The sequence below is a fragment of the Triturus cristatus genome, chromosome 6, assembly GCF_964204655.1.
Source record: "Triturus cristatus chromosome 6, aTriCri1.1, whole genome shotgun sequence".
In the NCBI taxonomy this organism is placed as follows: domain Eukaryota; kingdom Metazoa; phylum Chordata; class Amphibia; order Caudata; family Salamandridae; genus Triturus; species Triturus cristatus.
In genome coordinates, this window is record NC_140589.1 from 140,291,560 (window position 1) to 140,316,033 (window position 24,474).

Below are 24,474 nucleotides of genomic sequence, written 5' to 3' on the forward strand. Positions count from 1 at the left end.
CATATGAGCAACAAGAAACTCTAAGAAGATATTAAAACTGCTCCAAAGTACCATAAATGGAAGGGCACTAACCGGAGTCTGCAGTTCCCAGTGACAGAGGGCAGGTAGGCACTGCCGCTGCTCAAAAGAGGATCATTGATCTGATCATTCAGGACTGTTTGCTAGTCTAAAAAGCAAGTTTTAGAGCGTAGTAAGTAAAACTAGCATGTTACACCATCACGCAGTCTCACAGCGGCTGGATCACGTCAATGTCCTTGATAGGCTGCTCCACTCACCTGGGATGGACACCAGGCATTGCAGCCCAGCACCCGCTCTCACAGCACACATGGAGGGTTCAGTGCTTGCATCCATGCCAGTGGGGGTGAAATGCTCCGGGAGGGGAGACTGCTGAGGCTAGTGTTGCCACCTAGCCGGTTTTCTACCGGCAACACCAGTTTTTTTATTTCTCGGTAAGTACAAAACAAGCATTGGCATAGCCAATAGGTCTCGCCTTTGGGACCTTATAAGTGTTTAGCCATGCAACAGTTGCATAACTAAATACTTATAAGGTCCCAAAAGCGAGACCTATTGGCTATGCAAAGCGGCCGTGCGGCTGCGAAAGTAATCGCGGTAAAGCGCGGTGCGCGCGCCCGCGCACTTGCACTGTAGCTCTAGGCTGGCCTGGTAGCACTTTTTGGAGCCCTCTCAATAAGTCTCGCCAGACCAACGCATGCGCTGGGTTAGGCGAGACCTAAACAAGCAGAATCACTGAACGCCGGTATTTTTATCCATTATCCTTACATACGTCAAACAGCAAATAGAAATAGAAAGCACTTTTAAATGTGATCTAAGATACGTTAACGATTCGTGGTTAATAATTAAAGCAAACAAAGGCTAAAAAGGGATGTTACAAATAAATATATATGGTTTTGTTTAAAATCCTATTTAGTATCATACTCAGGCCCATCAGATTCTTAAAACAACAGCAACTGGCCAGAAGTTCTTTCATGGAAAGGAGGCAATCCTAGTTTAGGCGAGACAACTAAAAATGCAGCAGTCATACTGGGTATACTCAAGCCTACCCTGTGCCATGGTGGAGGAGAGGCTAGTTGACCTCTCTCCCTGTGCCGCAGGACGGCAAGTGAGATGGAGGGGCAGTGATGAAATGAAAGAAGATCAACTTGAGTGCCGTGCTTTCCATATTTAGTGGTAATGTAAATTAACTTTGTAGGGTTTTTCAGAGAATTCTGTTCGGACTGCTTTTGATGTGGCATTTTCAGACACCTTAGGAGATTTAGTGCGCTCAGGAACAACCTTTCAGCAGAACACAAGAGATTGTGATCCTTAGCAGAAATGAATAACTTGTGCAACCACTGAGGTCACAATTTGGAATAAACCGCAGGTTAAGCCGGACGAGCGAACTTTACATAATTTGTATGGCACTTGGCGGGTCTTATTCAGACTTAACAGGAAAGCTGACAGGCAGCACTGACCAGCACTGGGCAAGCCTCACATGAGAGTATCTGAGCAGTCGGGCTGACTGACGCACGCATTGCTGACCGAGCCAGCCAGGTTTTTGAGGCAGGAGTAAATTACAAGGCGCCTGCCCTGCCAATAAACGATATCCTACAGTTACCGGCCACATATACAGTGTTATTAATTTCAGGCCGGGTGAGGTGCCCCAGCCTTTTTTTCATCACCCATCTTAAGTTACTGTTGTAAGTATGTGAATGTCAGACGAATGGCGTCAAGGGAAATTATACTAATCAGCGCGTTATTTATTATAAAGCAAATTTTATTTGAATTTAAAACAAAAGCAGAGATACCGCACTCCACTTACTCTTTTCTACAAGGGTGGCAGGCAAACGCGGCAATTCAGTAAACTGGGGGCAATCAGTACCACTCTGATTCTCCCACAGGCCGCAGGAGTCCAATGCTGGGCATTCAGGTCAGCTCCGCTGCACAGCCTGGACTGTGGTGTGCTGCTTTGGTGGGCTACTGAAACTGGAGCCTTTCCGACCGGCAGAGCCCGCCACACCTGTTCAGTCACTCTCAACTGGTGGCCACTGGTGGGTCCGGGATTAATCATTCAATTTACAGCACATTGGCAGGCAGCTAGCTGCTGCGCTGCATTGCCAGAAGCCAACAAGCAAGAACTGCCGCTTGTCCGGCTCGCGCCGAGGGCGGCAGGACGTTCCCCCAGCCGCTTATTAGCAGGCTCACATTCACTGACTGTGTCAGTACTAGCCATTGGACCCACTGACTTCTGACGTCAGTCGCAGCATATCTTGGGTGAAGAATCCTCTTATCATGTATTGTTACATTGTTAGAAGAGCAGCTACGACTGCCTAAGAGTAGCCTGGCTGAAGAAGGGTGACATACCCTGAAACCGGTCCCAGGATGCTTGATTCCGGTCCAGGGAGGACCAGGCCTGGCAGTTCGGTCTGGACTGATCTCATGAGGCACAGGGTCAAGACTGATTTGCATATGGCTGGGTCCGAACTGGGGTGGCGTAGTGGGCAAAAGAACGATGGATTTAACCCACATCTCTTGACTGAGGGAGAATGTTTGCATTGTCAGTATTCCATCCACCATTTGTTTGCTGTAACACTTTTCACCCTAAATGGGATGGGTATGCCCAGACGTGGGTCCCTTGCTCACTGTGCCACTGGATTCAAGCTAGCCTGTCTGAAGATTGGTGACATACCCTGAAACCGGTCCCAGGATGCTTGATTCCGGTCCAGGGAGGACCAGGCATGGCAGTTCGGTCTGGACTGTTGCCATGAGGCACAGGGTCAAGACTGATTTACATATGGCTGGGTCCAAACTGGGGTGGCGTAGTGGGCAAAAGAACGATGGATTTAACCCAGATCTTTTGTCTGGGGGAGAATGTTTGCATTGTCAGCATTCCGTCCATCATTTGTTTGCTGTAACACAGCGAGTAGCCCAAGGCAACCCCCAAGCCTGCTGGACCGACACTCCAGTTTAAGTTATGGTGCATTGAGCAGCACTCCAGGTTGTTGAGGAGGCGCTATAAAAGCGTGACAATGCATTTCAGTGCGGTGATGCGGACCACCACACTGAAATGTGGTAGTTTAATGTCTGATGACAGGTCTGTCACAAGTTGGAGAAATAAACAAGCATTGGCATAGCCAATAGGTCTCGCCTTTGGGGCCTTTTAAGTGTTTAGCCAGAGCTATTGACTTTGCCAATGTCTTTAAGCTGTGCTGTAGAGAAGTGTGGCTGCTGTGCAGCTTGCTGAAAAGTTTTAATAAAAAAGTGTCAGAAGCATTTTTGTTACCTTATATATGAATAAGAAGGCATTATGTACAACTGAACGACCATATTAAAAAAAGTATTTACAATAAAAAACGTCCTCAGTTTTCTTTTGTTCTTGCAATGATGGCAACTTGTTTCTGCCTATTCCAATGGTTGTTTGTTAAAGCTTTTTTTGAGGGGGCATAAACAATCGGAGGGTGAAGGTTGGGAACTAGTACCTGTATTATAACACCAGCAGCGGCCAGATGCTAGGTGAGAATCAAAAGATGCCAGATTCTGAGAGCAGGCTGGGGTGGTGCTGAGGGATGCTGAGGTGGTGGTGACTGGTGCGGAGATGATGCTGAGGGGATGCTGAATGATAAACTGGTCTTGCTGAGTGATGATGATGTGGTGGTGTACTAGTGCAAAGGCGATGCTGAGTGATACTGATGTGGTGCTGAATGATGCCGTGGTGGCGCCGAGTGATGCCGTGGTGGCGCCGAGTGATGCTGTGGTGGCGCGCCGAGTGATGCTGTGGTGGCGCGCCGAGTGATGCTGTGGTGGCGCGCCGAGTGATGCTGTGGTGGCGCGCCGAGTGATGCTGTGGTGGCGCGCCGAGTGATGCTGTGGTGGCGCGCCGAGTGATGCTGTGGTGGCGCCGAGTGATGCTGTGGTGGCGCCGAGTGATGCTGTGGTGGCGCCGAGTGATGCTGTGGTGGCGCCGAGTGATGCTGTGGTGGCGCCGAGTGATGCTGTGGTGGCGCCGAGTGATGCTGTGGTGGCGCCGAGTGATGCTGTGGTGGCGCCGAGTGATGCTGTGGTGGCCCCGAGTGATGCTGTGGTGGCCCGAGTGATGCTGTGGTGGCCCCGAGTGATGCTGTGGTGGCCCCGAGTGATGCTGTTGTGGCCCCGAGTGATGCTGTGGTGGCCACGAGTGATGCTGTGGTGGCCACGAGTGATGCTGTGGTGGCCACGAGTGATGCTGTGGTGGCCACGAGTGATGCTGTGGTGGCCACGAGTGATGCTGTGGTGGCCACGAGTGATGCTGTGGTGGCCCTGAGTGATGCTGTGGTGGCCCTGAGTGATGCTGTGGTGGCCCCGAGTGATGCTGTAGTGGAGCCGAGTGATGCTGAGTTCGTTACACTGTGCTTAAAAACTGTTGTGTAAGGGGAGCTGATTTCCGTGTGATGCGCTAGAATGTCCTTGGTTCAAGTTTGCGCTATAATTATGCGGGACAGGCAAGCGGGTGTGGCCTAATGTAATGTAATCGGACAATATCAGGTGAAAGCACTAAGCCCGGGAGCTGTGTGCGCGCGCTAAGAGGAAATTTAAAAAAAAAAACACGTGAGTGGTGCACGCGCGTGGCAGCAAAATCGAAAGCAGCTGCAGCGTCCCGCGAGCGAGAGAGGAAAGCCAGATGGCGGCTGTGCGCGTGCCCGTGCGCGTAACTGAAAGCTTTAGGCCACAAGCAAAAGCTTGTGGTCGGATTTCTGAAGCCCACTCACTAAATGTCTCGCCAGACCAGCGCATGCGCTGGCTCAGGCGAGACCTAAGAAACGAATTTAGGAGTTCCTTTTATGATACAGGAAAAAAGGCAGATGAAAAGTGGCATTTAGAAATAGTGGTTTTCGATCTGTGCTTCAAATGTGGTTTGAGAAGCCCACGTTTAATCTAGGCCGCTTGTTAGATGCTATCTTTATTTCATACAATCTGTTGTGTTCCATCAATGACTATTCTTTCACCATGGTCAGATCATTTAGCAGTTCATTTAATGATAGATCTAGGGAAACCATTTGTTATGAAATGGGGAAAAATGCCTTGTTAACATAAGAGATTGGATCGCTTCCCCTCAGAAGAAACTCGGGCACACGACATTCCTGCCCCTGTATAACACTTTTCAAATTTTCATAGTGACTTCATCACCTTTTATCAGTTTTACAAAAGAAACTACTAGCTTACCTACTAAGACCGTTCATCACTCAACTAATCAAACACACCACCCCAATCCATGGTTCAATAATCATCTGGCTTCATTGAAGCTTAAATCTTGTCTGACTTTGGAGTTCCAAATATGAATGCAACGCTAAACAGCTTGTTCTTCAAACAATAAATACAAACAAAGCATTTGCTTAGCAAAATGTGAATAATACACATACCAAATTATTAATTCACCTAATTTGTCTGGGGAACTTTTCCTTGTTATTAGGGCACCATGCTTCCTTCAGTTAATAAAGAATCTTGACTGTGCGAAAGACTATCACTTTATGCCCAAAGTCAATATAATCAGAAATTATAGTAATACCGAACTCTACTTCTTGACTACCTTATCCAACTCTAGCACAAAGCCTGTTCAAAATAAGTTTTTGCTTTTAGACCTTTGATGGAAAAAGATGGCAGGACACTAATCCATATTGCAATAACCAAGGGCTCTCCTATCAACAAATGCCTCACTAAAATTATGAAGCAACTAACCAATCACATAATCTCCAATTCGTAATGTTATGTAATGCAAATTTGTAGAGCACATTATCACATGACAGAGTATCCTGGCGCTGAGCGGTTGACAGTCTAGACAAACCTTAGGGCCTAGTGGGACGACTCAAAAAGTAAGGTCTTCAGCTTCTTTCTGAATTCTCTTATCTGTAATGGCAGGTAGTTCCAAGCTTTGGGAGCGATGTAGGAGAAGGATCGACCAACAAATCTGGATTTCTGTATGCGTGGGAGGAGTGCAAATAGGACTCCGGTCGAGCCACAGTGAATAGAAAGGTCTGTGAAGTAAATGCGATTTTGCTAGTTTGTGTGTGGGGAGCCTGTAGAACTCTTTCAGGGCGTGTTTGCTGAGAGTGTGGCGTGGGAGGTTGACAGCAATTCTGGCCACACAGGTCCGAATAGTTGCACCCTTCTAGAGAGTTTTCTGTTGCTCCCGGAATAGACGGTGTTGCCGTAGTCCAGTTTGCTTGTTACCCCAAGGTGTGTGTGACAATTTTCCGAGTCCTGATTGGGAGCCATTTAAATTATTCCCCTGCATCTTCAGGGTATGGAAGCATGCGCAGTGCCGGAGTGGACTTGGGGTGTCATGTTAAGTTTGCTGTTGATGATCATGAAGTTCAGGCCACTGAGTAGGACGTAATTGCTAAAGTCAAGGACAAGTGGTGCGACACAGCTGTGATAGTATCGGTTAAGTTGATGCGCTGTCCCGGTGGTCTGTGGAGTGGCTTGCTCTTTAGGGTGAAGTTGGCTGTGATGTTGGAGGATGACGTCTGTGGAGGTGGTGCAGCTGATGGTGTTGTCGATGATGGCGAATCCAGCTCTGGGCTTGCAGTCTTGTCATGCGCAACGGGGAACAGGACGGCATGGGCGTTTTTGGGAGGAGGAGTTGGAGTGTCTGTGGCAATGTCAGGTGACTATGAAATGACCGGCCAGGTTTCTGTGAAGAAAAGTACTTCCAAAGCATTGTCAAGACCAGGTCCCAGATCTTAAAGGCATGTTTGGTGAGTGAGCAGGTGTTAAGGAGCATACAAGCGGAAGCAGACTGTTGTGTTAGTAGCGGTCAGTGCTGGTGCGGTTGGGTATGGGTAAGTGCATGAGAACTTACAGGAAGTGCAAGAGAACGCTCCTTCGGTGTGGTGTGGCGTTGAAGGGGCAGCAGAGTGGCAGAAAGGTTGAAAGCATGGAGGGTCACAGCAGGGTAGCGGCACGATGGGGAAGGACTAGGGCTCCTGGTGCTGGGCGTGGTCATGCTTGACTTTGGCACGCCCATTTTTTTAAATCAGTCCTTTCCCCAATGCTAGGGCACGGATGCTTCATAAGTGGCTATGGTTAGACCTTTATTAAAAAAACCTCAGCTGCCCCCTGATTCTTTGGGAAGCTACTTCCTTACTTAGGCAAAATGACAGAAAACAACTTGCTTTTCATCAACCTCAGTCTCTTGAAGAGTCGGATAAACTCTGGAGTCTTTTCGAACTGGTTTAGGCCTGTCCAGAGCACCAAACTTGTGATAACTTCAGTTCTTGAAGATCTTAAAATGCTGGTAGATCATGGGGAGGTCGTTGCATTGGTTCAACTAGAACCTCTCCGCAGCCTTCCACACTTCTTGAAAGAGCAAACGTTTTAGGCTTCAAGATTCAGCTTTTTTGCAGTCATTCCTCATCAGTTGACAGCAAATAGTTATCTTTCAGTTTGCTTATTTATTAGCAAATACCATATAAATGTTAAGTCACAAGGTTCTAATCTTTGTCCCCTTCTATTTAACCTGTATGTGGCCCAGCTTAGCTCTTGAGCCATTTAACATGGGTGTCCAATGCTATATAAGCACCGACAACACACAAACCTTGATTAGGCCCAAATTAAATTTACCCACGCATTCAAGTCCCACCACTAATATCTCTAAAATCGCGCATTTTGTTATGTTATGAATTTATTAAGCGCACGAATACCCAGAGGTGTCTTGGCTCTGAGGTTCAGAGTAGGCAGGTTCATGTAAGGCAAAGGTTTCTATTTGTTAAACAACCAGGTTTTCAGGGCCTTCCTGAAAGCAAACAAGGTAGGAAGTGTTCTGATAGAGAAGGGAAGATCATTCTAGAGTTTAGTGGCTGCCACCCAATCTGGTTTTGAAAAATCTAGGAGTTGCTATCAATTTAGCTCCATCAGAGCGAAAAAGTCTCTTAGGGGCATACCAGTATAGCAGGCATTTCAGGAAATTAGGACCAATATCATGATGTGCCCTATAGGTAAAGCAGAGGACTTTAAAGACGATACGGCTCTTAACTGGGAGCCAGTGCAATTTTTGTAGATGTTTTCTGACTGAGTGAAACTTGGGGATTCCCAGCAAGAGCCTAGTGGCCGCATTCTGAATCATTTGCAACTTATTAAGTTGCTTCTCAGGCATGCCAACATAGAGCCCATTGCAACAATCTAGTTTGGCACGAATCAGTGAAGTAATCACCGTTTTCTTACTGTCCACAGGGATAAAAGGTAGTATTTTTTTGATTACCTTAAGAAGAAAAAAGCTTGATGAAGAGACAGCATTAACCTGGCATTGGATGGCCACTAATTATCTAAAATTGAACACCGCTAAGGCCAATGTGCTAATCACTTGGAACTGATCGAGGAACATATCACCCCAAATCTTTTACAGTTTCATTGGTTACCATGGCTCAAAGGATCCAATTTAAAACTCTGGTTATTCTTTATAAGATTGTGAATGACCATGCTCCAGCTTTCTTTTCCAAGAAAATCAACATCCATGGATTGTGAATGACCATGCTTCATCTTTCTTTTCCAAGAAAATCAACATCCATGGATTGTGAATGACCATGCTTCATCTTTCTTTTCCAAGAAAATCAACATCCATGGATTGTGAATGACCATGCTTCATCTTTCTTTTCCAAGAAAATCAACATCCATGGATTGTGAATGACCATGCTCCAGCTTTCTTTTCCAAGAAAATCAACATCCATGGATTGTGAATGACCATGCTTCATCTTTCTTTTCCAAGAAAATCAACATCCATGGATTGTGAATGACCATGCTTCATCTTTCTTTTCCAAGAAAATCAACATCCATGGATTGTGAATGACCATGCTTCATCTTTCTTTTCCAAGAAAATCAACATCCATGGATTGTGAATGACCATGCTTCATCTTTCTTTTCCAAGAAAATCAACATCCATGGATTGTGAATGACCATGCTCCAGCTTTCTTTTCCAAGAAAATCAACATCCATGGATTGTGAATGACCATGCTTCATCTTTCTTTTCCAAGAAAATCAACATCCATGGATTGTGAATGACCATGCTTCATCTTTCTTTTCCAAGAAAATCAACATCCATGGATTGTGAATGACCATGCTTCATCTTTCTTTTCCAAGAAAATCAACATCCATGCCCCTTCTCGCAATGTTTGATAAGGGGGCACATTTCTTTTTGATGTCCCAAAAGTTTGCATTTCCTCCTTTTCATATGCAGCTGCAGAATGGAATTTGTTACCAGTAGACCTGCGCACCCAAACCTCTTTGATCAAGTTGAAAAAAAGAAATGAAAACCTTACTATTCAAAGCTGTTGTTTTCCACCTAGCTTAAAAAGTTCTCATTTGTTTTTATTTCTATGAAGTTGGGATATTACGTTTAGCACCAAGAAGCTTTTGTGATTGTGCGCTCAGTAACAGAACAGATAATGACCTGTACCCCGTAAACAGGGAATGTCTTGGCTCTACAATCACTAGGCATACTGTGTACCAAAACCTCTGGGCATTGAGGTAGAACGTATGCACTACAAGTTAGTTTCACTTTTGCCCTGCAATATGTTGAGAAATGTGGTGAGATTTAATTGTGAATTCTCACACCTTAAAACGTGTAAACGAATATCCTGTGCACAGTTTATCACTGGAAAAATAAAGACAACTTATGGCCTGCTCTTGGGGGACGGGTTACTCCTTCACAATGGTGGCGGATATCCTGTCCACCGAAATATAAATCCCATTATATACTATGCAATTTATATTTGGGCGGATGGGATATCAGTCACTGTTGTGATGGAGTCACCCATCCGCCAAGATCTAAATCAGGCTCCTGGTCACCAAGTCTGTGCTCAATAAGGATAATCTAACACCCTCTGGCCAAAAACAACAACTTGACTGTAAACGGTGTTAAGAGTTGGTTAGAGGGGCACAAATATTAATGCAAACGATGAACAGCTAGGGTGACGGAACTCTACTGATTCAGAAACTCCAGCACTTGAATTAAAGGTGGATACTAGCATCATCAGTGCTCCTCCCAGCAGCCAATGAGGTTTCTGGTCTTACCTGTAGCATGTAGCTGTGATAGTCTTTGATGCGCTGCTGCCAGAACTTCTGCAAGGTGAGCACACTGCCAATTCCCATCTCATGGAAAACCTGCTCCATGACATCGGGGAATGGGGTTTGCCCCAGCCTGGCTTCCCGGTCCACTGTAAACCTCAGCAGCTTGGTAAACTTCAAGCAGTACTCGTGAGCGACGTCCGTCAGTGTTTCCAGGACACTCTCATTGGCAGAGTCAAATCCCGCATGAGCCAAACCTGTGGCCACAGATTGGTACAGAAGCTGTCGGCAGGAATTCCAACTCAGCTCTGTGACAGGTTCCCCTTTGCCCCTAAAAACAGACACATTTTTACACATTTGTATTTTAAAGAGCTTAGAAAGAGGCTTGGGCATTACATCAGTATTTCATCAGTTGTTTTGTGCAGATTGTACATTTCCTTGTTCGCACCACAAATATGACATAATTAATGATTTTCAGTAAGTTTAAAAAAAGAAGTGTAAGACGTGTCAATATCCCCAAAGTACAAGGAATAAAAAAAAAAAAGAAATCGCAACTAATTACAATAGTTAAAATGGGGGAGAGGGTACCTGTGATCAATGTAACAGGGCGCCTCACAGAGGCAACATGAGGACACTGCCTTGGAGATGCAAAATGAAAACATGGTGGGATCGGATGTTAGAGAGGAAAAAAGGCAAAACTTGAAAATTAGTGATCATGCGCAAACACAAAGGAGGTCCAAGCCTTCCCATATGACTGCATGTTAAACACAAAGTAACATAAAAGAAACAAATTGACGGTTTCCCTTAAACTCACTTAAGTGCTATAGTGATAGTGGTATATTTTTTTTTTTTGAGCATGCGATTTTATGTGTTGTTTGCAAAAGACTAGAATGCTGACCGCCGTGAGACGTGCCCGCTCGCACGGACGGGCACCGCTACCGGTCGGGTACGGCTCTAGTAATCAGCAAGGAGAGAGTGCGTATAAAATAATTTTTTAAAGCAAGGAAGTTTAAAAGAAAAAAATGCCTGGAATAACTCTCGCAGCCTGCTTTGCTTTGCCATCCCAGTGTAAGCGCGTCAGCGTCAGGTATCTCCAGGTCTGGCAGGTGATGCTAGGAGTCCACAGCCAATTGTACTGAAAGACGGTGCAGCACCATAGTCAGATGGTCATGTGGAAGGGCCTAGGCAGGGATCATGTGAGTGGTAGAGCGGCAAGCGGCATCAGATTTAATGGCACCACGAGTGCTAGAGCAAGATGAGTGGCTCACACCGCGACAACACATTCACCACCATTTATACAAACTCAGTCCTCTTCACACTCATTTGAAACGCTGGTTTGGAGTAGTTAGGCACACAGTCTGACTATTACCTGGTATATTCTCAGGCTGATAGCAAGACCAAGAGCTAGTGACCTGAGCATGTGGAATGGCCGGAAAGTTTGGCCCCTTTACATAGCGATTGTTACACGATAGACCCTGCGCTAGGAACACTTGTTACTTAGATGCACTACATGCACTACATTTCCTAGAATCCTGTGGGAAGGGTAGGAGGGGGTGTGTGCTTGCGGTGATCACCAGACATTAGAGGCGGAGATATAAGCGTCTCTCTCCCTCACCTCGAAGCTTGATAATCCCTCCGTTTTGGATGGACCACGCCTCCTCACAGCTGTGCATCGAACCTTTTGCCTGCCGTGGAACTCTTCGTCTGCAGCGCGTTTGCTGCCAAACCCTTCCGACCTGTACAGCCCGTAGCCAGTTGCATCGGAACCCTTTCCTGCCTTGGAGCTCTTCGTCTGCAGCGCGTGTGCTGCTTTCCCGCTCGGACCCGCACAGTACGTACCTAGTTGAACCTGGATCCTTGCCTGCCTATTTTGGTCCCCCGCTCTATGCAGCAGATTCGAACCAACTGATAGGCGTTTTCGTGCAGCGGAGAACGCCTTCATTCTTCCTCTGATTCCGGTCCGTGTTTTGCCTCTTTCCCATTGGCCGCCTCACTTCAACCAAGCCGTAGACCCTACCCCTGCCTTCGACAGCATCGCTGTGAGAGTCGGACACATCCCGCTTCCACTCACCGCCGAATCGGACTTTCACGTCACTGCTAACCCGGATCCATCTCTGTGTGTTCTACTATGTAATTCTTACCTCTCGGCTGAACTCAGCAAGTGTTGAAGTTTAGGGTTTCTCCAGGTGAACAAATTGGAGACCCCGAACATTGGAACTTCAGGTCACATCTCAAAGTGTTCTCCTCTACTAAGAACTGCTTTCCAACCACCTGCTACATTACCAAGACGCCTCTTCCTGATTACCTAACTGGTGAGTCCGTAAGAACACACCTCCTGGGAAGGGGAGTAGAAGGGGAGTGGATATAGCAGGAATAGGTGGGCGGGTGGGGAGGAATAGAAGGGGTGCTTTACTTACCATGTCCCTTACCCTCTCTCTCTCTCTGTAGGGAATATCTCTCCTGACAACTCTGCCTGGAACACGCTTACCTGACACACACTACAACCCAGCCGTCCCTTCCTTGAAGTCTGGTGGTCCTACGCTGTCTCCTACCTCCCAGTGGGGCAGCAGGTCAGAGGTCGAGATTGTTTTCGAATCTGGTCGTGCCCTGAGGGGAGAGAGGAGAAATATCTTCGCCCCCGAGGTTTGGTATCCTTTTACTGGAATTCGTGTCCTGACAGATTGTCAAGCCCACGTCTTTCCCAACCCCCGGGCGAAGATGGATAAGGATGTAATATTCGGAGCAGAAGCTATGGCAGACCCCCACCAGGTAGTCACGATGTCGCAGTTAGCAGACGTATATACAACCGGCCCGTTTTCAAATGCCTTCTCCGGTGGCAGATGCCCCCGTAGGAGTTCAGCCCGCACCGGTGAACGTTACGGTGCTTACTCCTCCTCAAACCCCTCTGGCGATGCCTGAGAGGTTTTCTGGAGACAGTCTGAAATACGCAGTGTTCATGAATCAATGTCATTTGCAGTTTTTGTGTCGCGCAGCCTCCTTCCCTGACGACGCTGCAAAAGTAGCGTTCATCATCTCTTATTTATCTGGCAATGCTGCCTTATGGGCGGTTCCTTTAATAGAAAATGATGACCCCATCCTGTATGATCTGGCCCGATTTAAGGAACGCATGAAAAACCTTTTTGCTCGGCACGCCTACATGCAGGCTAGCGATAATGAGTTACTAGGGCTGAAACAAGGCTCCACTGACCTGGTAACTTACATCACCACCTTCAATCGGCTGGTGGCGGAGACGCAATGGCCCGAAGAAAAACGCACTTCTTTGTTCTATAGAGGACTGCGTGATGACTTGAAGGATATACTCTCACAAATAGTGGACCCACCAGAAGATTGTCCTTCGTTCATCAATCTGGTGGTCAAGATGGAACACCGGCTTAATGAGCGGAAGGGAGAGCGTACGAAGGGTGCTTTTCCTCGCTTATTGGTGACGCGTAGTGAGAGAAAGGAGCAAAAAGACGGAACAGAACCTATGCAGATAGGGGGAATTCGAGGTCCTCTCAGTAAAGAGGAGAAAGAGAAGCGTAGAAAACTTGATCTGTGCTTATACTGTGGGAAAGGGGGTCATTATGCCCGAGATTGCTCAGTTAGGCCAAAGACTGGTGGTAGACCTGTTGGGGGTAAGACAGGATTATCAGTGCAGGCGGAAAACTAGTTGACTTGGAGAAACAGGAGACCCGTTCAAGTCCTTCAACCACAGTGGTCTCGAAATATCTGGCGAATACTTCCTCTACGACACCCAAGCACTTAACCTTATCGGTTATATTGTTTCTATCCAATACCGATAAAACCAAGCTGTCGCTCATGTTAGACTCTGGGGCTACGGGTAACTTCCTCGACCTTACTTTAGCCAAAACTTTAGGAATACGATTCATACCAAAGACTCAGCCTGAGACAGTGAGGGCAGTAGATTTTACCGAGCTGTCGTCAGGTAGAATCACCTACCAAACCCCTGCCATGGTAATGGTATGTGATAACGGACATACCGAAACAATCCAGTTTGATTTGATAGCCGCGCCGAATTTTGGGGCAATCGTAGGAGTGCCATGGCTTCAGAAACATAATCAGTTTATTGATTGGGTGACACGGAGGGTGACTCTCCGGTCTCCCTATTGTTTGCAAAACTGCTACCTAAACGCCACACCTACCACTACCTCTATTACCTGTGCCCTCGCGGAGTCCCTTAGCACCGTCTTACCGACAGAATATCAAGAATATGCTGCGGTCTTTGACGAGATAAAGGCGGTGGCTCTTCCTCCTCATAGATCGTTTGACTGTCGGATTGACTTAATCCCTGGCACAGTCTTACCAGTGAGTAGAATCTATGCCTTGACTGAACCCGAAAGCAAGTACCTACAGGAATACCTTGAGGAAATGTTAAAAAAGGGTTTTATCCGGCACTCGACCTCGCCAGTCTCTTCCCCTCTTTTTTTTATACCCAAGAGGGAAGGGGGTTTACGTGCCTGCCTGGACTACAGAGCATTGAACAAGGTCACTATAAAGAACAAGTATCCTCTCCCTCTCATTCCGGGCCTTCTGGACCAAGTCCGTAAAGCTAAGGTGTTCACTAAACTCGATCTGCGAGGTGCGTATCATCTCATTCGAGTGAAAGAGGGAGATGAATGGAAGACGGCTTTCCGCACAAAGTTTGGTCTCTATGAGTACTGCGTGATGCCGTTTGGCCTATGTAACGCTCCAGCAGCGTTTCAATTTTTCATCAATGAAATTCTGAGAGAATACCTTGATGTGTGCGTCATCGTCTACATAGACGATATTTTAGTGTATTCCCAGAACATGCAAGATCACGTCTCCCACGTGAAGAAGATTCTCCAGATACTCATGGACAACCATCTTTTTGCTAAACTGGAGAAATGTCTTTTTCACGTAGAAAAGGTTGATTTTTTAGGGTTTGTGATCTCCCCTGAGGGCATTACTATGGACCAGAAGAAAGTGTCGGCCATCACACATTGGGCCAGTCCCACCTCCATCAAGGACATACAATCTTTCCTTGGCTTCGCCAATTTCTACAGGCGTTTCATAGATCACTTCTCGGATCTCATCACGCCCATCACCAGGCTATTAAAAAAGGGGGTGGTATTCCACTGGGACGACAAAGCAGAAGACTCGTTCCAATTTTTAAAAAGCAAATTCGTGTCAGCTCCGATTTTGCGACATGCAGACAAAACACAGCCCTATTACCTGGAAGCGGATGCTTCTCAGTATGCGGTGGGTGGGGTACTTCTGCAGAGAGACCTTGGGACAGGAACACTTCATCCTGTTGCTTATTTTTCAAAGACCCTTGCTCCCGCAGAACAAAATGACACAATCGGAGAGAGAGAACTCCTCGCGATTAAATTGGCATTCCAAGAGTGGAGACACTATTTATTGGGATCTCCACATGTCATCACGATATATTCAGATCACAAGAACCTGCAGTTTTTTAGATCAGCTAAGGCGCTCACACCTCGCCAGATGCGATGGGTGGCTTTCTTTTGTGAGTATGATTTCGTCATAACTTTCAGGCCCGGGGCACAACACGGCAGAGCAGATGCCTTGTCCCGACTAGGCAAGGAAGCAAGACACATCATGGAAGAGCCGGTGCCTTTGATACCAACTCACAAGATTGTGGCAACGGGGGAAACAAAGGAGGAATCTGTTACCCCTTTTATCGAAAGATTAGTAACCGCCTACACTGCCCTTAGTCAAGACGAATGGTTACAAGACCCCTTGAACACAATCACAAACACTCTATTCTATCATGGAGGTTTGTTGTATATTCCTTCTAGGGAGTTACAGAAGCAAATCATCCAGTGGTGTCATGCTCTACCTCTCGTGGGACATCCTGGGGGTGAAAAGACCTTACAATTGTGCAAAAGGTGGTTTTGGTGGCCCAATATGTCGTTGTGCATCCAGGAGTACGTGAAGGCTTGTCCCGTTTGCGCTCGACAGAAAGCTCTTCGATGTGCTCCCGCGGGGTTGTTGCACCCTCTACCAGTTCCCTCAAGACCCTGGTCATCCATTAGTATGAATTTTATAACAGATCTACCTCGATCGCAAGGGTATACAGCCATACTCGTGGTAGTAGACATGCTAACAAAGATGGCACATTTCGTACCACTCAAAAAACTCCCCTCAGCCAAAGAACTCATAGAGGTATTTATCATGAATGTGGTACGTTTGCATGGACTGCCTTCAGTTATTGTTTCCGACAGAGGCCCCCAATTCATTTCAAAATTTTGGCAGGGAATCTGCAACGCTCTTCATTTAGACCATCGCCTATCCTCTGCATATCACCCGCAATCAGATGGGCAAACAGAACGCACAAATCAGACCCTGGAACAGTTTTTAAGGTGTTTGTTGAGTACTGTTACGGGAGATTGGATACAGGCTCTGCCGTTGGCGGAATTTGCCTACAATAACACTGATCACTCGGCTACCAAGGTGTCTCCCTTTTATTTTTCCTATGGCTATCATCCTACATTTTTACCCTTGTCTCTGCCCCCTTCTGTAGCCCAATTCCCTGCCGTTGCTGAACATCATGCCTTGCTCACACAGATATGGGAACAAGCGATACATGCACTCACTGAGGCTAAAGATAGGATGAAAAACATGCAGACACACTGAGAAGACCCGCTCCCGAGTATCAAGAAGGCGACCAAGTTTGGTTAGCCACCAAACACTTGCGACTGCCGGGACCTCGCAAATTACAACCCAGATATGCAGGGCCTTATAGGGTGAAACAAGTAATCAATCCTGTGGCCATGAAGTTAAACCTCCCCGAGGAAATGAAGATTCACCCGGTGTTCCATACTTCTCTATTGAAACCGTATGTAACACCCTCTTGTTCGGAACCCCCACCCCCTCCAATACTCATTGACGGAGAAGAGGAGTTTGAAGTCAGGCGCATTGTAGACTCTAGACGGGTGCAAGGAAAACTACAATATTTAGTCGGAACCCCCACCCCCTCCAATACTCATTGACGGAGAAGAGGAGTTTGAAGTCAGGCGCATTGTAGACTCTAGACGGGTGCAAGGAAAACTACAATATTTAGTCGATTGGGTGGGTTATAGCCCTGATGATAGAACATGGGAACCAGCTGCTCAAGTACATGCCCCTTCTCTTGTGAGAAGATTCCACGCCCTGAATCCCAGCAAACCCAGACCAGTGGGGAGGTCTTTGCGGGGGGGAACTGTTACACGATAGACCCCGCGCTAGGAACACTGGTTACTTAGATGCACTACATGCACTACATTTCCTAGAATCCTGTGGGAAGGGTAGGAGGGGGTGTGTGCTTGCGGTGATCACCTGACATTAGAGGTGGAGATATAAGCGTCTCTCTTCTCACCTCGAAGCTTGATAATCCCTCCGTTTTGGATGGACCACGCCTCCTCACAGCTGTGCATCGAACCTTTTGCCTGCCGTGGAACTCTTCGTCTGCAGCGCGTTTGCTGCCAAACCCTTCCGACCTGTACAGCCCGTAGCCAGTTGCATCGGAACCCTTTCCTGCCTTGGAGCTCTTCGTCTGCAGCGCGTGTGCTGCTTTCCCACTCGGACCCGCACAGTACGTACCTAGTTGAACCTGGATCCTTGCCTGCCTATTTTGGTCCCCCGCTCTATGCAGCAGATTCGAACCAACTGATAGGCGTTTTCGTGCAGCGGAGAACGCCTTCATTCTTCCTCTGATTCCGGTCCGTGTTTTGCCTCTTTCCCATTGGCCGCCTCACTTCAACCAAGCCGTAGACCCTACCCCTGCCTTCGACAGCATCGCTGTGAGAGTCGGACACATCCCGCTTCCACTCACCGCCGAATCGGACTTTCACGTCACTGCTAACCCGGATCCATCTCTGTGTGTTCTACTGTGTAATTCTTACCTCTCGGCTGAACTCAGCAAGTGTTGAAGTTTAGGGTCTCTCCAGGTGAACAAATTGGAGACCCCGAACATTGGAACTTCAGGTCACATCTCAAAGTGTTCTCCTCTACTAAGAACTGCTTTCCAACCACCTGCTACATTACCAAGACGCCTCTTCCTGATTACCTTACTGGTGAGTCCGTAAGAACACACCTCCTGGGAAGGGGAGTAGAAGGGGAGTGGATATAGCAGGAATAGGTGGGCGGGTGGGGAGGAATAGAAGGGGTGCTTTACTTACCATGTCCCTTACCCTCTCTCTCTCTCTCTCTCTCTGTAAGGAATATCTCTCCTGACAACTCTGCCTGGAACACGCTTACCTGACACACACTACAACCCAGCCGTCCCTTCCTTGAAGTCTGGTGGCCCTACGCTGTCTCCTACCTCCCAGTGGGGCAGCAGGTCAGAGGTCGAGATTGTTTTCGAATCTGGTCGTGCCCTGAGGGGAGAGAGGAGAAATATCTTCCTGAGGTTTGGTATCCTTTTACTGGAATTGGTGTCCTGACAGTGATGAGGACAGTGACGACCCCAGTCACCTTTTGTGCACACAACCGGATGCTCTTTTATCCTTCTAAGAATACCATCACCCTGGACAAGTGTGTCGTCGCACAAGTTACTGCTTGTGTAACGATATATCTGTAAGAGACATTAGTTAGGGATATATTCTTTACCTTAGAATATCCCCAGGCGTCAGACTGGATCCGGAAAGTTTATCAGCAGTACCCCGGTGCGTCTAAAGGGGGCGTTGTGCGGCTCCGCGTCAGTCACTGGCGTTGAATGCGCCGAGATGACATCACGGAGACTACTTAGACGCCACCGATGCGCGCTGACGTCAGTTCTGTACACGACTTTCCGCGCCAGGAACGCAGAGCCATGCAAGAAACTGACCACTGGTGCCATGAAAGGATGACCTTAACCCTAGAGATCAGTTTGCAGAGCGGGGAGGATGGGTGGGGCGGTAAGGAATCTATCACTAACTAATGTCTCTTACAGATATATCGTTACACAAGTAGTAACTTGTGCATCTGAAAGAGACACGTTAGTGATAGATTCCTTACCTTAGAATAGATACCCCAGCAATACCAACCCCGGTGGTGGGTCTGCGAACAAGATTACAGCAGAAGGTCACGGAGGACAGAAAGGCCAAAGAAGCCATCCCTCCAGACTGTCAAGGCAATAATGCTTGGTAAACGTGTGCAGCGAGGCCCACGTAGCTGCCTGACAAATGTCCTACAAGGGAACACCGCGTCTCAAGGCAGTAGTGGCTGCCGTTGTCCTGGTAGAATGGGCACGCAGCCCCACAGGAGGCTCCTTCTTAGCCAACGAGTAACATACTTTGATGCACAGGACGATCCACTGAGAGATGGTTCATTTGAACACGGCCCGACCTTTTATGGCGCCCACGTAGCCAACAAAAATCTGGTCATCCACCCAGAACTGTTGTGTGCGCCTTAGATAGATCCAGAGCGCATGTTTTGGGTCCGGATGGTGGAGCCTCTCTTCCTCTTTTGAAGGAGGCGGAAAGAAGGTAGGCAAAGTGATGGTCTGCCTGATGTGGAAGGGCGTGACAACCTTCGGCAAGAAAGAAAGACGAGTCCTTAAAACCACCTTGTCCAGAAGAACAGAAAGAAAAGGAGGTTTAGAAGAAAGCGCCTGGAGCTCACTTACTCTTCTGGCAGAGGTGATAGCTACCAGGAAAGCCGTCTTGAGAGTGAGAAGACGTAAGGGGCAGCTATGAAGGGGCTCAAAGGGAGCGCACATCAGATATGTCAAGACAAGATTTAAGTCCAATTGAGGCATTATGAAAGGCACGGGAGGAAACGTGTGTGTAATGCCTTTGAGGAAGCGATTAACAACTGGGGACTTAAAAAGAGATGGCTGATCTGGAAGCCATAGAAAGGCGGAGATAGCCGAAAGATAACCCTTGATAGCGTCCAGAGCAGAGCCCTGCTGGGCCAAAGAGAGAAGGAATAGAAGGACCTCGGAAAGAGGGGCAGAAATGGGGTCCACAGCCTTTGCTGTGCACCATGCCACAAATTTGTTACACCTGCAGGCATATACGGTATTCGTGGAGGGACGCCTGGCTGCCAGAATGACATCACAGACTTCCGGAGGAAGGTCGAAAGCTGTCAACTGTCGCTGCTTAATCTCCATGCATGAAGGTACGGGTGGAGGACCGTCCCCTGCTGCTGCGACAGAAGATCCTCCCGAAGAGGCAGTCGGATCGGGGGATCGATCACCATGATGAGTAGCTCGGGATACCAGTATCTTCATGCCCAATCCAGAGCCACAAGGAGGACTTGGGCCTGGTCGCGCCGAATCTTCTTCAGCACTCTGGGCAGAAGTGGTATAGGCAGAAAGGCGTACAACAGACCGCATCTCCACTCGCGACGAAAAGTGTCGCCGAGCGAGTGCCGCCTTGGAAATTCCAACGCAAAGAAATTATGAAATTGCGCGTTCTCTTCGGTGGCGAATAGATCCAACCAAGGCTCTCCCTACTGCCGAAAGAGACCTTGCACCACGTCAGAGTTCAGACGCCATTCGTGATCCATCATGCACCGGCGGCTGAATTTGTCCGTCCTAGCGTTCAGAGAATCTGCCAGGTGTTGAACCACCAAGGTGATGCGTTGATGTTCCAGCCATGTACAGATGCGAAGAGCCTCCTGACAGAGGGTCCACGACCCCACCCCGCCCTGTTTGTTGCAGTACCACATGGCGGTGGTGTTGTCTGTGAACACCTGCACTACACTTCCCCAGACAGAGGGAAGGAATGCTTTCAGTGCAAGCCGGATCGCCCGAAGCTCCAAAAGGTTGATATGGAGCCGGGACTCCGCCGGAGACCAGAGGCCTCTGATCTCCGTCTCTCCCAAGTGGCCGCCCCATCCCAGGAGGGACGCATCCGTCACCATTGTATGCTCTGGTTGGGGAAGGGATAGGGATCTGTCGTGCAGTGCTCTCTGAGATCTGGACATGATCGAACAGGTTGCCCTGATGCCGGGCCCACTGGAACTTCAGGTCCCACTGCAGAGCCCGCATATGCCATCTCGCATGTTGCACTGGCAGGATGCAGGAGGCCATTAGGCCCAGGAGCCGGAGGGTCATCCTGACCGAAACCTGGAATAGAGGCTGAAAGGTCGGAATCATAGCCTGAATATCCTGGACTCGCTTCTCAGGAGGATAAACCCGAAACTGCATTGAATGCAGAACCGCTCCAATGAAGCTTCTGAGAGGGGCTCAGGTGTGACTTCAGCACGTTGATGGAAAACCCGAGCAAATGCAGGAGGTCGGCCGTAGTCTGGAGGTGGGAAGACGACTGCCTGGGGCGAGCCCACCTTCAACAACCAGTCGTCGAGATAGGGGAAGACTGGAACCCCTGATCTGCGCAGATGAGCTGCGATCACCGGCATCACTTTCGCGAACACCTGAGGGGCACTGGTAAGGCCGAAGGGGAGCACAGCAAACTGAAAATGCTCTTGGCCTACCGTGAACTGCAGGTAACGCTGGTGGGCCAGCAGGACGGGGATATGAAAATATGCGTCCCTCAAGTCCAACGCTACCATCCAGTCTCCAGGGCCGAGAGCAGACAAGACCTGAGCCAGAGTCAACATCTTTAACTTCTCCTTCCGGAGGAAGCGTTTGACGTTCCTGAGGTCCAAGATGGGGCGTGAGCCCCCTTTCTCCTTCTTGGGGACCAGAAAGTAGTGGGAATAACAACCACATCCTACTTCTGGCCCAGGAACGCGCTTGATGGCCCCTTGGCCAAGAGGGCCATGACTTCCTGCTGGAGAAGTCCGAAATGGTCCCCCGACATGCGGTGGAACTGAGGTGGCATGGCTAGAGGGGCAGACTCGAAGGGGAGGGAGTAGCCCCTTCGGACGATTTGCAACACCGCCTGCCCGAGGTAACTGCACGCCAGTGGGGGAGGTAATGGCGAAACCTGCTGCCCACCGGCGTGGGGTGCGCCCCAAAGCTCAGACTAGGAAGGCTTCGAGGCGGATGCTGCGGGAGCAGAGGTTGAGTGACTCGTACGCTAATCCCCTGTCCCGCCGCGGCGTGAACCACATCCACAGCGCGCTGAGGTTGTTTCTGCGCAGGCTTCTGGCTGAACGAATGTGTCAGGGCGCCCCTTCCTTGGCCACAAAAAGAACAAAACGCAGACGTGGCTGGGCGCGTGGTGGAGAGACCCAAGGACTTGGCCGTAGCCCGGGAGTCCTGAAAATGCTCCAGCGCACTGTCTGCCTTATCGCCAAACAGGCGAGTACCATCAAAGGGCATGTCCATAAGAGAACTCTGAACATCCCCTGAAAACCCATTGGCACGCAACCAGGCGTGGGGACGGAGGGCCACTGTCGTGGAAATCGCCCTACCCAGTGAATCCACGGTGCCCAGTCCGCACCGGATGGCGAAATTTGCTGCATCTTTCCCCTCAGCAACAGCTTGGGAAAGCACGGTCCGAACCTCCTCCAGACACTGAGGCAGCTCCTGCGCAACCGTTTCCCACACAGCGTGGGAGTAGAGGCCCAAGAGGCATGCGGTGTTCACCGACCGCAGCCCTAAGCTGGCAGATGAAAACAGTTTCTTGCCGAACTGTTCCAGCTTCTCGGAGTCCTTAGCTGGCGGGGCGGTTGGGAATGCTCTTTGGGAAGGGGAGGCCTGGTTGACCAGGCTCTCCAGAGTTGGGTGGGTTGTCAAAAAAGCAGGGTCACCCGGGGCCGGGCGATGACGCCTGGCTACGTTTTTATCCACGGGAACCCCCATTGCTGGTCTAGACCAGGTGCCCATCAATATGTCAATTAACGCCTCATTGAATGGCAGCAGGGGCTCCATAGAGCTTGCCGCCGGCTGAAGTACTTCAGTGAGGAGATGAGTGTTGAGGGTCACCGTAGGCAGGTCAAGGTCAAGGGCCTCAGTCGTTCTACGGAGCACCATAGTGTATGTGGAGCCCTCCTCCATAGCCACAGCAGGAGGAGAAAGAAAACCAGGTTAAGAGGAGTGGTCAAGGCCACCTGCATCCTCCAACTCTTCTGTCCATTCCTGTTCTGAGCCGCACTACTGTGCGAGAGGATCCTCAGACCCCTCCAATCGTCCCCATCCTCCACTGCCCATGGAACAGGCTGCGGCGGCAGGGGAGGGACAGGGGAATAAAAAGGGCCGAGTGGCGCCGGTCCGGCTCCGTGTCCCAATTAGGGTCCAAACTAGGGACAAAATTGTCCGAGAAACCGGACAAGGGCGGTGGTGGAGCGAACGGAACCCACTGCGGTGCCGGGAACGGAACCGCGGGCGGTGCCAGGGCCGGAGCCGCCGGAGGACCATGTGGGCCCGGAGCCGCTGGTGGAGGACCATGCGGCCCTGGGGCCGGAGCCACCGGCAGAGGACCTTGCGGTGCCGGGGCTGGAGCTGCCGGCGGCAAGGGAGGGCCCCCGGCTGGGACCGCGGGGCCGAAGGTGCGCCGGCGGGAGCCATTGGCCTGAAAAGGCAGTCCATGGCAGCAAGGAAAGCTTGCACCTGGGCAGGAGTCGCTGACAGACCCGGATAAGGTGGGAAGGCTGCGGAACTCACAGGCTCCAAAGGAGCGGCGGGGGGGGGGTACCCCCTGCCCCATCATTTGCGGGGGGACGTCGGAGAGCAAAACCGCTTCTTCGACTTCTTCTTATGACGTCTCTTACCTGATTCCGAGTGTGAAGACTTCGACCCAGAGGAGCGATGATGATGGCTCCGCGGTCGGTCCCTCGATCGACCCTTGGACCTCGAACGGCGCGGAGACGACTGCCAGACTTCCAGCAGCTTACGGGACCGCTCCCATAAGGCCTTCGGAGCCATGGCAGACAGTCGTGACATGACAGGGAGTCATGGTCGCGCTCCAGACAGTAGAGACTGACGCCATGGGGGTAGGCCACCGACATCGTACGGCGACAGGACCCGCAAGATTTAAACTCCGGCATCCCTACGTGGCACCAGGAGTCAAAGACTCAAAAATGAAAGACAAAAAGTCTCAAAAGTTAGTCAAAAAGTGACTAGGGTACGTGCTCTAACAGGATCTACGCTTGCTGGAGCGGAAAAAGAAAGAACTGACATCAGCTCGCATGGGTGTCGCCTAAGTAGTCTCCGTGACATCATCTTGACGCATACGATGCCAGCGACGGACGCGGAGCCGCACGACGCCACCTTCCGACACGCAGGGGTACTGCTGACGAAAACTTTCCGGATCCAGTCTGACGCCTGGGGATATTCTAAGGTAAGGAATCTATCACCAACGTGTCTCTTTCAGATTCACCATTCAGGTCAATTGGTCCCTATAAGACCTGAATATCACTTCTTAATCCCCCAAAATATTCCCCGGAAATTCAAAGGGGAATTCAGAACTGTTTTCGAATGTGACAATCCTAACTAAGCAGATGTTAATCAATTGTTATATGTTATTATGCCAAGAGAGGTAAATAAAAGTCTGGTAATCAACGCCAATTGGCCACTGTAACCACCTGCAAATGCTGAACCTTTTAATTGCTGCCAGAGGTGCTTTG

The 24,474-nt window shown here is 49.2% G+C and overlaps 1 protein-coding gene across 2 annotated transcripts in view; it reads right to left on the reverse strand.

The window, feature by feature from the left end:
- The window catches only part of SUPT7L (SPT7 like, STAGA complex subunit gamma), a 113,701-nt gene that overhangs the window by 37,574 nt on the left and 51,653 nt on the right, over window positions 1-24,474 (reverse strand). For both annotated transcript variants that reach the window (XM_085610354.1, XM_085610353.1), the window contains exon 3: window positions 10,039-10,363. In XM_085610354.1, coding sequence (XP_085466480.1) covers window positions 10,039-10,363 — 325 coding nt within the window. The remainder of the gene's footprint in view (window positions 1-10,038; window positions 10,364-24,474) is intronic.